Source organism: Prunus avium, chromosome 6 (assembly GCF_965620075.1).
Source record: "Prunus avium chromosome 6, drPruAviu1.hap1.1, whole genome shotgun sequence".
Lineage (NCBI taxonomy): Eukaryota > Viridiplantae > Streptophyta > Magnoliopsida > Rosales > Rosaceae > Prunus > Prunus avium.
The window spans coordinates 25,988,753-26,003,519 of NC_142289.1; the positions used below are offsets into that span (position 1 = coordinate 25,988,753).

Genomic DNA, 14,767 nt, shown 5'->3' on the forward strand with positions numbered 1-14,767 from the left:
TAGCTATGCCTCATAGTAAAGTTCAAGTGACAAGACTGGTCTCCCTCTTTCAAGCCCTTTGTGAAGATGATCGTGGATGCAGCTTAGGACTCGATTTTAAGAAAAACGAGGGTCAAGGTTGTAGTCAGCGACCACCATGGGAAGTATTTGGTGGGGAAATCTCTCTTGGTGGAGGCAGAATCAACAACTATGGCAGAATGTGTAGCCTCTCTCAATGGATGCAAATTTGGTTATGAAATGGGAGGTAAAATGGTGTGTCTAGAATGAGCAACATAAGGGAGCTTCAAGCGAATTTCCAAACCTACTCTTAGTCTTGAATTTGTCGCACGACCAATCAACCGGTTGACTACTTGGCAACGCTAGCTGAGTCGAGAATGAGCAATGAAGTTTGTGTCAAGAGGCTTATTAGAAATATATCATAGAGTCAATCATGAGATGTAAACTCTAAGGATATTTCACATAATTAATTTCAAGGGCATGATGTTATTTGAATAATAGTGTGAGTCATTCAAATAGGCAAATTGAGCTAAATTGGGTAGAAAAAAGCGAAAAAACTGGGTTGACCAAAATCATACCCAAACGGTTCGGTCCAGTTTCGGTTCTTGTTGTGAAAAACTCAGATTGAAACAGACCGGCTGTGTATTTTTTATTTTTTAATAAAATATTTAATCCCAGTCCTATATTTCTAAACTTATAACTAATCTTTCCCCAAGCCTAGCACCAAATCACCTCTCTTTTCTAGGCCCAATCACCTCCCTTTGCATAAATTTGGGCCATTTGTGAATTTTTAATCCCAAAAAAATTAATATTTTGTTGGTTTTGTAAAAAAAAGATTTCAAAATTTCAAAAAAAAGAAAAGATACTGGTCCAAAATTGGAAAAATGGAAAATTGTACCGGATTATGGGCAAATCAGACCACACTGGGTCAAATATTTTTCATCAAAATCAAACCGAACAAATAGTGCAAGTTACGATCCTGATTTGGGGTGAGAACTGGACTGTGCCCACCCCTATGTAATAGTCTTAATATTACCTATTTAACCAACAAGTTCATGGTTCATGATACATATGAAGTGATAAAGATGTTAAGTCCATGAGACCTTTCTCTGTAAAGTGTTGGAACTCATTGTTGTCCCACATTGGCCAGAGGGCCAAAGAGAAAGTAGTTTAAATAGAAATACCCCTCTCTAACTAACATCGAGGCTTTTTGTGATAAAACCCCACACTTGAGGATTGTGCAGGTGGTAAAGCGGGGACAGTATCGGTGTTGTTGGAGTGGGCCCTCGGCCCGTCAACCTGGAAAATTCAACATGGTATCATAGCCAGGTTGCGGGCCCATACTGCCACGTGATGGGTGGATCCCCGTTTGGCCCAGCGCGATGGGTGAGTCCCCGTTTGGCTCCACGTAGACCAAAGAGCCACGTGATGGGTGGGTCCCCGTTTGGCCCCGCGCGATGGGTGAGTCCCTATATGGCTCCATGTGGTTGCCGATGTGGATCTCCACGTGTGACCCATAAAAATGGGGTCTCACGTGCGGGGGAGTGTTGGAACTCATTGTTGTCCCACATCGGCCAGAGGGCCAAAGAGAAAGTAGTTTAAATAGAAATACCCCTCTCTAACTAATACCGAGGCCTTTTGTGATAAAACCCCACACCTGAGGATTGTACATGTGGTAAAGTGGGGACAGTATCGGTGTTGTTGGAGTGGGCCCTCGGCTCGTCAACCTGGAAAATTCAACATAAAGCTCACAACCTAAAGAGTTCTTAGTCATAGGATAGTCAATTGGGCATTGACAATCCGCAAAGACCAACATACGCTATATTTGCTCAATCAAGAGGAAGACTTATCTCAAATAATTCGTGTGGAGACACTAAGATAAGTGTATGGGCGTTCAATAGAGAATGAATTCACTGAAAACGATCAACCAAGAGAACTTAAATGGAATTTTTACTTGCATGTCAATCAAGATCTCTTAAGTTGTAATAGTGTAAATTAGTTATTGAGTTGAGATACCACAGTTGTCTCATGGAAGCTTTGTGTGCCCTTTGCCAGGTTGAAGCGTTGTGTTCCCTCTAGTGCTTCAAGGGTAAAACCTTATCTCTTTTTGTCGCTAGGTCTAGAGTGTCTAGAATGGAACAATATAAACTAAGCCAAAAAGATAATTGGGGTTAGTTTTTGTTTAAGCTCAAAGATTCAATCCTCCATTTTGTTGCCTAGAGATTAAATGTAATCTCACCTTTGTGGCTTAATGAAACTACATTTTTAATATTTCCTTCAAGGCCCCCATCCTCCCTCACTTTTATATTGGATAAAGATGGCCTACCGTGTCCCCCATGTAACTGTTAATTTCATGAAGGCTGAGAGGTCCTATTGAAGTTTGGTTAGCTGACGTAGCAACATCTTTCCTCTGTACCCTCCCTCTTAGTCTGGTAGTTTGTTCTGTTTTTGTGTTGTTTTTGGCCAGTTTTATTTTAATGAATATCCAGATTCTGACAATAAATTTGGAATGGTTTTGCTATGTTAAATTGGGTTACCTGATTGACCCGTCTTCAAATCACATAGGTACCATGGGAGCTTAAATCCAAGATTACTTGAGAGAGCATACCAAAGATCTAAGTCAATCCAATTAACACCCGATTGGTGATTTAAAATTGAATCTAACGTAACAAATGGCAATGCACTTAATACATGCGACGACCAAAGAAAAATTAACCCCAAATCCAAATGGGAATGAATAGTCAACCAAATGTCTGTCAGGTCTTACCAGTCCCCCGGCTGTGAATGTTTGCAACTATTATTTTTATATGACACACCCCATAGAGTCAAACACACACCCCTATATGCTGCCAAATACACTGTACAGCATGGGCATGCCCTTCATTCTTCTTTTAACTGTAGGATCTGTTTTTCTATTATTATTAACGACACAGGAGGTTCAAGAAGGTAAAACAGAATCCATCCATCCACCTTTTTCTCTTTATAAAAGAGATAAATAAAGCAGGAAAATGGAAATTTACAGCGTCTCTGTTCTTCTACTTCAACTCCTCCTTGGATCACACACTCCAACTAACCAAAATGGACCACCGCTTGATCCGCAAGCTCCGGCCTCGTCTTCTCGCGTGGCTTCGCCGATCTCGGTCTGGTACTTTAATTTTCACCTTTTGCTCATGTATTTCAACTTCTTTACCATGAATTTTTAGTGCTTTTTCCTTTTGTTTGTGAGCAATGTGGAGTTTCTTATGTTCATTTAGTCTGATTTAATGTAATTTGATGGAATTTGGACTTTAACTTCCTGAATTCTACCTGGGTTTGTTTTGGTTTTTGCTGATGTTGGTTGAATTGTCTTGGAGCTTTTAGCTATTACTCTGTTTTTGGTCTAAAGGAGTGTTTTGTGATTCATTCTGATGGATGAAGCCAGCTTTGAATCTGAATTTTGAGATTGTACTGAATTTAGTCATTAGCACTGGTCGATTCTAATAATTTTGTAGGTCAGCAGTGTCAAAATTGATTCTCTCTTCAAATTGGCCCTTTTTTTTTGGTCTGAAACAAAAAATTTGGCCAATTAAGCAAGGATTTTAGAGGCAGATTTTAATATGTTTTCTTGGTTTGGTTGTGATATAATGTAGGATCGATTCCTCTTTTTTCTTTTCCACTGTGGTCAATATAAACTTGCACGAAGTTTGACTTATGAGAGGCAATCTTCATCAGTGATTTCTTATAAGATAATATTCATCATTGATTTCTTAAAATAGTGTTCACCAGTCATTCTTTTCCTAATTTGATTTCCGGTTTTATTTGATGTCATGGGATGATAAACAAATGGGAGACTATAAGGAATGCGAGTGCTTCTATTTTAATATATCATATACCGGATATATTTGGTACTAGCTGTCACTTTCAGATTTATTATTTTCTCATTATTTTAACTAAAATTTCAACACATAATAGGCATACTAATTATATGAAAATATCATTTTTCTATGATAAAACTTTATTTTTATGGAGAAATTCATGGATTTATCAAGAACAGATCATAATCCATGATGCCTTTTAACATATTTTTATCTAGTTATCCACTGCTTTTTACCTTTTTTCTAGCTAGAAAAGTGTATATTCATGTTATACATGGACAAGGGTTAACTTGGAAATTATTTGAATCCACTATTCAAGTAAAATATTCTAAAAATGTGTTTTATCAATTTCGCAGTCTCATAGTAATTTGGTGACAAGAGTTTGTGTAAAGTGAGCCTACACAAGGAAACACACTTGCATTTCGTTGGTTATCTAAGTTAGTATTTGATGGTATTTTTTATGCAATGACATTAACCAAGTACACTTTTGCTGCTATACATATCCAAATAGTAGGCACTACGGTTTCAAAATTTTCATTTATGTGCTTTTATTAGATACTTTGGCTCTTCAATTGAGCCAAAGTTGTCTTCAAAATTCAAATTTCAGCTTGGCTAGAGCCTTATTTATTTATTTTTATATGTATTAGTTAACCACGTTAGAGATCTGGTGAAAAGCTTGTAAAAATATACAAGGCAAGCTTGACTCATGCACAGCTCTTATAAGTTATGTTTGTGAGCAAATTCATGTCTAGTCAAGTATTCTTACTGTAGTATTTCAGTTGATCTTCATCGTAATTTTATCTCTTGTGTTATTTGATGATCACAGACCAAGTCTTTGGAATGTTTAATGTGACTGAGTCTGGAAAAAAAAAATTACTGTTAAGTTGCATCTGGTTTTATGTTGCAAAATTAATACTAAATGATTCTGTAACTTTGGGGTTAACCAGTCTTAGGGGTGATTTTGATCTATATGTGAATGAGGTGCTCTCTTTGAAGAATGGAACCGGCACACTTGATGTTTCACTCCCCACCAGACCCACATGCCGGAGAAACCATAGTTACAATTTATTCCTAGTTTTCCTCACATACAACTCTTAAAGTAATTACTATGAGGCAATTATTTAACTTTAGTTTTTTCTAATATAACCATGATATCTTAGTCAGTTAGAAACAGAAATTGGATGCAATTTGTTTTCCAACTACATGAGTTTAAATAAATTTGTACTCGGAGGTTATAAGGAAATTATTTTACTCACCCGTTATATGTTCTCATTTTCAGGCAGGGTATTATTTATGAAGCGTTTTCCATACAAGGATATAAAGAGAGCAACAGATGGTTTTGAGAGTATCATGTATACCACTTCTCATATAGCTGCTTATAAGGCCAGATTTCAAGATGGTGGGGTTGTATTGATAAAAGAAATGAGAGATTACGATCAAGGAAAAGATGCCTTCTACAGAGAAGTGCAACTCTTGGGGCGCTTGCATCATCGCCACCTTCTTGCTCTCAAGGGGTTCTCTACTGGACATAAACGGTCTGATCCCCTTTTTTCACTCTGTCACTTTCTTTCTTTAATTTCCACCTACCTGTCCATACAAACAGGCCATCGTTTGGGAACAGAGGAAAATATGTGTTTTTATCATGGCTTGGATATACGCCACAGTAAATCTAGAGGTTGGGCTGCTTTGCCCTCTCCATAAATGGAAAGAGGCTGGGAAAATGATGGGCATCCCTAGTGGTAAACTCCACCTTGGATACCTGGCCCTCAGTTTAATAGTGTGTAATTTGATCTTAAATGAGATAAGTTATGTTCTATATAATCATAAAGGTGTGAAATTGGCTATAGGAATTTCAGTGCAACATTTCAGGTTTGTGGCATAATGTATCTACTTACAACTGGCATAGTTTTCTTTCAGTTTATACTTATATGGTTAAACTATTTTCACAAATATAATTTTAGTATGTATGTATATATATATATGCAGAGAGCTTAAGTTGAGGGACACCCTTGTAGGGCCCACTCCGCATAGTATTTCACTAATCCAAACCATCTATTTTGTAGATATTCATTCAAAGATCATCTCTACCCTGCTTTTGATTACCCATAACATGTGTATTTCAGCTTCATTCAACATGATCTTGCGGTGGTGTGTTTGTTTCATCAGATGCTGTATTTCAGCTGGTATTGAGTTCAGATTACACTAGGTTGTTATTGTAGCTGTGTTCGAGCTTTTTATTCTGTAGTGAATAATATAGGCTTTGCGAAGAGAATTGGGTGGGGGAAAACGCATTATGCCTTTCTTTTCCTAGACTACAAATTATCACAGTTCTATCATTTTAGCATTGCTAGAGCATGTGTTAATTTATCTTCCTTGTAGTTGGAATTTTGATTTTGTGGGAATTTGAATGATCTGGAACTTAGGGAGCTGTTGTCCTTATTAACCCTGTTAGAGAGTGTGTAGTGCTGGTTTCACTAAGGGCTGATAGGAGGAAGTGGATGTTGGAAACATCAGGGGATTTTTCTGGTAAATCCTACTTGAGACATTGATGGGAAACCTTTTTCTTTGTCCTTATCCTCTATTGCAATTTGGAGGACAAAAGTGCCTTCTAAGATACTGGTGTTAGCATGGAATTTAGTCATTGGAGGGTTAACACTTGTGACATGGTTCAGAGGAGAAGACCTTCATTATATCTTTTTCCTCAATGGAGTGTGATGTGCAAAGATGGAGCAGAGAGTGTCAACCATTTGTTTTTGCATGTCCGGTAGCATAACCCTTTGGTTAAGGCTGTCAGGTAGGCTATGTGATCATTTGAGCTGAGTGTGTGACAATATTTGCAAGAGCCATATGTTTTTTGGCGGAAGAAAGAAGGGTATGGTTTTGGGAACATGTGTGGCGATGGCTATTGTTTTGGATAATTTAGACGGAGAAGAGTAGAAGGATATTTGAGAATGTTAGGGGTGAGGAGATGGATTATCTGTGGTAGATGGTTCACTGTCGGGCATCTCCATGGGCTTCAATCTCTTTAAATTTTTGGGATAATATTTCTCTGCTATTTTTTCAGATTGGAATGCTGCTGTTTATTAGTGTCTTATGTACTTTGCTGGCTTTTTTTTATTTAAGGTTGTTACTGGTGTAGGTAGCTGTCTTATTAGGATTCTTTAGTTCTTTGCTCCAGTATCTTGTCCATTTTTTGTAATATTTCTTTCCCTTTTAATGATGTTTCCTATGAAAAAAAAAATATATTCGATTTGAAAAGCTTTTAGTTTTCAGCATTGCTTAAGTGTGGTTTCTGTTGAATGGGCTCATGACATGATGCTTTGTTTCATTGATTCTTCTCAGTGGTTTTGAAATTCTTGTTAATTTCCTGAAATCTATATGTAACGTAAAACTCATGATAAACCTTTGAGGAAAAACTTTGACATTCCTTCAAACTTAGGTCAATTACCAAGGATTGACAATAATTTTGATATACCTTAGCTGTTGTCCGACAAATTATTAGTTGCTCTGTGTTTTTTCTAAAGATCTGTTCCTTTGATTTTTTATTTAACTTTTTTTGTTTTCTTTTGTTTCAGGTTGCTAATTTTTGACAACATAGAAAGAGGGAGCTTGAAGGAGCATCTCACTGGTAACATTCTGAGCAGAAGTTTGTGTATGCATGTATCAGAAAATCAGTGCAAAAATTTGATTTTCACATTATTGTTGTCAGATCCCCTTAGAACTCCCTTGGATTGGAGGACAAGGCTACAAATAGTCATTGGTGTGGTAGCTGCATTGGTATGTTTTAGAAGCAAGACGTAATCATCTTAACTAGCAGTACAAACAATTACTACATAAATTGATTGTGTGCATCTTGTACACCTTAAATCACGTTTTATTAAGATGATTTGCAAATATTAAATTAGTGTTGAAAATTTTATCTATTTAATTTTTATGTTTAATCGTTAGGCACTTGCAGTATCATTTTCCACATCTACAGCAGGATACTGTTTGAACTGGATTTAATCTGCTGGTTTTTTTATTGCATCCAATCCAAGCAGAACTTTGAAGCTCTTTGGTTCTTTTGCATCAATTATGTATAGGTATGGCCATATGAGTTTAGCTTACACCGTACTGAAACTTCAATGCAGGAATATTTGCTTCTCTTCAATGAACCTCCAATGTATCATGTCTCCATTAGCTCAAGTAGCATCATGCTAGATGAAAACTTTAATGCAAAGGTTAGGGTTCCATTTAACTTATCATTTTCTGAAGATCCTACTTGGTGTCCTAAATGCTAATGCTGTCATCTTTGTCAAACATCAAATGACCTTCTTTCCTGATCACAGCTTTCAGACGTTGGCCTTCAAAGTTCTGGTGAAAATTATGTCACAGTACCTCATACCTCATGCGCTAAAGGTTGGCTTTCTTTACCATCACCCTTTTAAATACTAATTGTAATCCTCATCTTTCCCTTTTTTGTTTTTGGCAGATTGCATGGGTCAGGAATGCGGTAACATCATGTTCCAGCTTGGGGTGCTGATACTGGAGCTCATCACCGGTCAGTCAGCAGATGACGGGGGTGCAGATCTGGTTCAATGGATCCGAGAGTATCGCTTCTGTAGCTCCATTCACAAGATGCTTGATCCTGATCTAGGTAATAGTTATGATTCTAGGGAGCTTAAAAGTCTTCTAGCTGTGGCAAAGTTGTGTGTTAGATATGGGGATAAGCCAAAGACTTCTATTCTGCATGTACTTCGGTATCTCCATAAAAAGATAGAAAGTCCACATGACTAGTATTTTTACTGAATATCAGTTCATAGAGAAAATTTCCTATGTTATGAAATTCAATTGATTTTTTTCTTGGAGAGTTTTGTCCTCCCACTCCAAACATTTGGTGAACATTTTGCCTTTCTCAGCGGTTCTCAAGTTCTATTTGGGCTAATTGGACTCAGATACTGATCTTCTGTTTTCTCAAAGAGTCCAATCTGGATGTTGTGCGCATGAAAACGGCAGCGTGTCTTAAAATGTTCAATTGGCTAAATGATGGAACCCTACATATTTTATACGGTTATTTTCACAAATGGTCGATGAAGTTCTCGAAATTGTCACATTTGATCTTTTATATTACTCCTCACACATCGATAAAGAGAAGAGGCCAAAAAAAAAATAATAATGCATATCCACGCCCACCGATAGATCCTTCTCTAGGAAAGGAAAAAGGTCCAGAAAGAGACAGGGTCTCTGGACTTTGTTAACAAAATCAATTTCAACAATTTCTTAATGTTTAAGAGTTAGTTCTGGCTATAGGTATCCTGCTCAGAAAAAGAGGAAAGTCATGGGTCTTTGCACTTGCAATGGATATTCCCGAATAATAATGCTATGCCACGTGAAACTATTATCACACATCATATTATTATTGGCCCGAAATAGAAAAATAGTGTTATCTCCATACAAGCCCCTTACACAAAATAGAACTCGTTAATGGTTTTTGATTGTGCAAATTTTTTTGTAAAGATGATCTTTGAATGAAGACTGTAAAGATGATCTTTGAATGAAGACTTAATTATGTAATTACCTATAGCCATAAGAAACCAACTAAAAGCACCAAAACAAAACTTCAAAATTGATGAAGGCTCAGGTACAGAGTTTGTGAAATTCTTTCTCCTTTGGACTTTGTGACCAAAATCTACTTCTTAGAGTTAGTTCTGAACTTCTTAGAGATGTTGCCTGAAAAAGCTATTTTTCTTCTTATCCCACAGGTGCTTTGACAAATATATCAGACTTTCAGTACTTACAGTAACTAGCTCATTACTTGTCGAGGACACTTTTGCTCACTGTCAAATTACCACTTCGTTAATTACCGTTGGACCAATATAAATTTTGAAATTTGTACTCATTCAACGGCACCAATTTATGGTAATGAGCAAAGCAAAAATGCTCTCTCGTTTGTCAAGATCCTGAAGATCAGCAAAAGAACAATTACTCTAATAAGACCACACAATTACTACCTCATTTTCACCCCCAATTACTACCTCAGTTACCGACAGCAGAAATACATAAAGCCAAAAAGAAGTCATTACCAGAAATTAATATTCGCTACACAACATCATTCGATTAAGCATTTAAAAAAATAAAGAAACCAAAAAGATAAAAGGGGCACAGAAAAGAAAAGATTTCTTAAAGAGTAGTAAGAATAATGATGGTCATTTATCAATAGTTCAAGAATAACAGGTTCAAAATCATAACATAACATTTGATTATAAAAGTTTTCCAAAATTCTAGACTCCAACTAGCTAGACCGCCATCCATCATCACAGCCAAGCCCCTCCCCCTCCTACCTCAGTCATCAGTTGTTCTTCAGCCCCCATCACTTCAGAGAACTTCTATAGGTTCTAGAAACTATCATCACTGCTGTGCGCACTGCACCCTCTGAGCACCACCAGGCATGTCATCATCCTCGTCGTAAGCCTCTGCCTGAGCCTGCTGCTTCCTCCTCATCTCCTCCTCCATGTTCACATCATGCAGAGTTGTCTCCTCACATTCATCCACCTCCATATCTGTAAGCTGAGATGCTCCTGGCTTTGATGGAAGAATAGCTTCCAAAGCCTTGACCTGCTCTGGGTTCAGAGACTCTGGGAAGTCCACATTGAAATGAATGTACAGCTTCCCCTTCATGAATGGCCTTTGGTAGAGGGGCATCCCTTCATCATTGATCGCCTTAAACGAATCTGCATTTTCAGTACCACCAAACAAAACCAATCTAAAGGTTAATAAAATGTCTGAGAAACAACAATCAATAGCAAAACCCGAAACCATGTGAGTTCAGGCTCTTTACTAACCAGGCTTGACAACTTCACCAGGGTTTGATTTGATAAGCAGCTGCCTGCCATCCAAATGGGTCAAAACGAACTGGAAGCCACAGAGAGCCTCGGTGAGGGACAGAGAGTGCTCCACAAAAAGGTCCTCACCCTTTCTCTTGAACTTTGGATGTTCTTTTTGATGAATGATAAACACTATATCACCAGTGACTGTATCAGGCTGCAATCACCAAAGTGAGATGTCAAATTAATCAACCGCCACATTTACGTATAAGAATCAACAACTACTACTACAAAATCACAATTAATGACAACACAACATACAGCTTCATCTGCTTCACCAGGGAATGATATCTTCTGTCCACTTTGCATACCCTTCTCCACAATGACTTCCAACACCTTCTTCTCTTGAACAACCTTTTCTCCTTTGCACTGCGTGCAGCGGTCTTTGTCACTGATGGTCTCTCCAGTACCTTTGCACTCATTGCAAGCGTGCTGCATCTGTTGAATCATAGAGGGGCCAAGGTGCCTGATTGTGACCTTCATACCAGTTCCTTGACAGCCCGCACACTTCGACGAAGCCCCAGATTTCGACCCCTTACTGCCATTAACAACATATCAACATGTAATGTGAGCATTACACATATAAACCACCAAGGTCTAAACTTCATCATAGCATCAGGCTAAAAATTACATATTTAGTACTTTCACTCACCCATTACATTTGGAGCATAACACATTACGCGATAAAGACAGTTTCTTTGAGGTCCCAAGATAGATGTCCTCCAAAGAGACCTTCAGTGAGTGGACCACATCTTCTCCACGTCTCTGTCTTCGGCCTCTGCTACTGCCACCACCTGCTCATACAAAGAAATACAAAATTCATTCACATCCATTGTACTTCACAAAATCAGAACCCCCTGAGTTAAACCATAAAAATTAATCACACGATTCTCACCTCCAAATGGGCTACCACCAAAGAAAGATGAGAAGATGTCAAATGGGTCGTGGCCGCCACCACCGCCACCCATTCCTTCCTTGAGTGCATCCTCACCGTACTGATCATAGATTTCACGCTTCTCAGGGTCACTCAGAACATCATAAGCCTGAGCCAACTCTTTAAACTGCGCAAAATATGTACAAATCTCATTAGGCCTACAACTAGAATTTCAAATCGACCAAACAACCCCAACCCATTATCACATAGATATACTTCCATCTATAAAAACAATTCAAAAACAAATTTTTAGGTCAACCCAGGATTTTACTAGATCAAATTCAATAAGAACAAAAGGGCTTAACAGAGCCACAAGAAGAATAACAATAGAACGATTAGAATCCACAAAAACCCATTTCTCAAAATCCCATTACAGAAACAAAATCGAGAAATCTGGAGAAAAAGGAAAGATGGGTAAACTTACTTTCTCAGGATCTCCACCCTTGTCAGGATGGTTCTTGATGGCGGCTTTCTTGTAAGCCTTCTTCAAGTCGTCATGAGAAGCGTTCTGCGACACTCCCAGAATCTCATAGTACCGAGTGTTATCGCTCTTCTTCGGCGCCCTCCCGAACATCTTCTTCGATTAAATTTGACTGATTTCTTGAAAACCCAGAACCCAAATCAATCTCACGACTCTGATGCTCCCAAAGAATCTGCTACTTTCTTGCAATGAAAGCCAGAACAGAAGAACAATAACAACCTAAAGAGCACTACTAGGGAAAGTGTAGCCGGGCGTATATATATAGATATATCAGGTGATTATTCGCGAGAAATCAGTGGACGGTTGGGATTTGAGTTTGTAGTTAGGAAGGGTCTAGAATTCTTCTCTCGAGGCTTTTGGTCCTTGTGCATTGTGGACCGTTGGATGGTTTGCTGACACAATAGGGTATATTTCTTTGCAAGTTTTATTAGGAAAGGAAAGAAAAGAAAATAATTAATAGAGGAAAATGTATTTGTTCTGGATGCTTCCTTGAAAGCCAGCCTTCTTGCTTTTTAGGTCCTCGTCTATGAATTTAGTTCTTCTTGCCGCCCAACGTGTCCGTGTACACATCACAGTTTACTCCTTGAACCTTCTCAAATCTTACTTTACCTCTACATTTTCAATTCCATCACTTGCGTATTTTCACTCCTTGTCTCACATTCCACCTAGGGCTGGGCATCAAAACTAGAAAACCGAAACCAAACTGAAATCATGTCAAACCGTACCAATCTCATACCGTATTGTTTGGTGTTGCAATGTAAACGGTATGATACGTTTCTGTTTGACATGACACCGGTTTCATATTTCTTGTACCATTTGGTGTCATACCGTACCGAATAGTATCCATCTTCTCTATTTCTTTATTCCTTTTCATTTTCTCTCTCTTTCTTTCCTATTATTTAATATCTCCCCTCCCTTTTTTATATTATTTTTTCTCAGATATCTTTCTCTCAATCTTTGTTTATTTTTTTCCTCTCTTCTTCGTCTCTTCTTCCTCTCTTTCTTTGTTCTTTCTTCCCAGCCCCCCTCCCCACTCCATCCCCATATATCTTTGCCCTTTCTAATTTTTTTTCCTTTCTACTTTTTCTTCTTCTTCCTCTCTTCTTTATACACACACTCTCTCTCTCTCCCTTTCTTTCTTCTTCTTCGTCTCTCTCTCTCTCTCTCTCTCTCTCTCTCTCTCTCTCTCTCTCTCTCTCTCTCTCTCTCTCTCTCATTTTCTTCTCTTTCTTCTTTCCCTCCCCATCACTTTCTTTCTCTCCATTACTATTTTTTTCTCTCCTCTCTTTTCTCTTTCTCTGTTTCTTTTTTCCTCTCTCATCTTAGTATTTTTTCTCTTTTCAGATCTCAGCAACAATGGTACTGAAATGGTACCGTGTCATACCGAAATCGATCGGCTCCGGTATGATTCGGTTCCAAAAAACCAAAACACCAATCCCATACCATATTGTGTTGTTTGAAAATTCCAGTATCGGAAGCGGGATGTGGTCAATACCATACCATACTGTACTGTGCTTAGGCCTAATTCCACCACTCCTTAGAGCCATTCACTAGTAAAAAACTCACAACATTTTTAATGGTGTGGTTTGGAGAAAAACACATTGTGTTTTTTTTTTTTTTTCCTAAAGATACCACTATGCAGCCACAATTCCTTGGTCAGTGGTCTAAATTGGAGTTTCTATTGAGAAATATACATTATTTACACCTTGTAAGTGCCCATGAAAAAATGAGGTTCCTTTCTCAAGCCCAAAAGTCCAACAACACGGTAACCGAGCATCATTTTCCTTCACGATTTGTAGTTTATGCTATCTAAAATGTTCTTATATATTTATCTTAAAGTGGATGAACAACGACCCATCTTGGCACTAATATGAAGTGAAAAATTATAGTTTTTAAAAAAGGCAACATTTTTCAAGTGCCAATTCTTATTTATATTTAATTATACAAGAAGTTCGTGGTCCCAAAAATTTTATCACAAAACGTACTTGAGGTTTACAAAATTATCACGTTGCGTCCTTTTTCTTTTCTTTTTTTGTCATTTGTGGTCCTCAAGGTTAACATACGTGCTCACATGTAGCCCTTGTAGTGAGATTTAGTCAAACAATTTGTTAGTTTGCTGGCACGATACATATGTTAAGCCCGTATACAATAATATAATGGGTTTTATGCTAAAATAGCCCATTTTCAAAACCTTTATTCAGTAATACCCCTTTTGCAAAATTTTATTCTAATATAGCCTTTTGGTAACATGCTATTACTCAATACCCTTCATATAAATATACAATGATGTCCCCATAGTGCATGCTCTATTTCGTTTTTGTTTTTTCATTCTTCATAAGTCAAATTTCCTAATCTCTCTACTCTCTCTCCTCTTAGAAACCCTCTCATAATTAGATGTAGTGACCCTTTAGTATTGTCCTATTAGGCCATGTTTGGTATGCCTCATTATGCCTCACTGGACTGGACTGTGTTATATAATACTTGAAACCCAAGTTTGGTAAAGGAGGAGATTAACTTTAATGGGATTGTATAGTCCATCAGTGTAAAAAAAAACCCGGACTCGCTTGTCTAATACAGCTATATAGACAAGCAATAATAGGAAAAACGCAGCTAATGAAGACAGAGAGTATTTACGATT

At 37.8% G+C, this 14,767-nt stretch overlaps 2 protein-coding genes across 3 annotated transcripts; one reads left to right on the plus strand and one right to left on the minus strand.

Annotated features, from left to right (window-relative positions):
- Window positions 1-2,868: 2,868 nt before the first annotated feature.
- Window positions 2,869-8,698, plus strand: LOC110769152 (Protein kinase superfamily protein). 2 transcript variants are annotated; one of them, XM_088255701.1, is made up of 7 exons: window positions 2,869-3,137; window positions 5,131-5,386; window positions 7,427-7,479; window positions 7,561-7,628; window positions 7,982-8,071; window positions 8,180-8,249; window positions 8,323-8,698. In XM_088255701.1, the coding sequence occupies exons 2-7, from the start codon at window positions 5,145-5,147 to the stop codon at window positions 8,625-8,627; spliced, it is 828 nt and encodes a 275-aa protein (XP_088111827.1). In that variant the 5' UTR covers window positions 2,869-3,137; window positions 5,131-5,144; the 3' UTR covers window positions 8,628-8,698. The 2 variants fall into 2 exon arrangements, with proteins under 2 accessions (XP_088111827.1, XP_021828762.1); XM_021973070.2 differs by having other exon boundaries at window positions 2,874-3,142.
- A 1,308-nt stretch (window positions 8,699-10,006) lies between these two features.
- Window positions 10,007-12,366, minus strand: J2 (DNAJ homolog 2). The gene is made up of 6 exons (XM_021973088.2): window positions 12,073-12,366; window positions 11,610-11,775; window positions 11,367-11,508; window positions 10,976-11,252; window positions 10,673-10,871; window positions 10,007-10,561 (listed from the first exon to the last, which is right to left on the minus strand). Exons 1-6 carry the CDS (start codon window positions 12,220-12,222, stop codon window positions 10,239-10,241), a joined length of 1,257 nt encoding a protein of 418 aa, XP_021828780.1. The 5' UTR covers window positions 12,223-12,366; the 3' UTR covers window positions 10,007-10,238.
- Window positions 12,367-14,767: the final 2,401 nt, after the last annotated feature.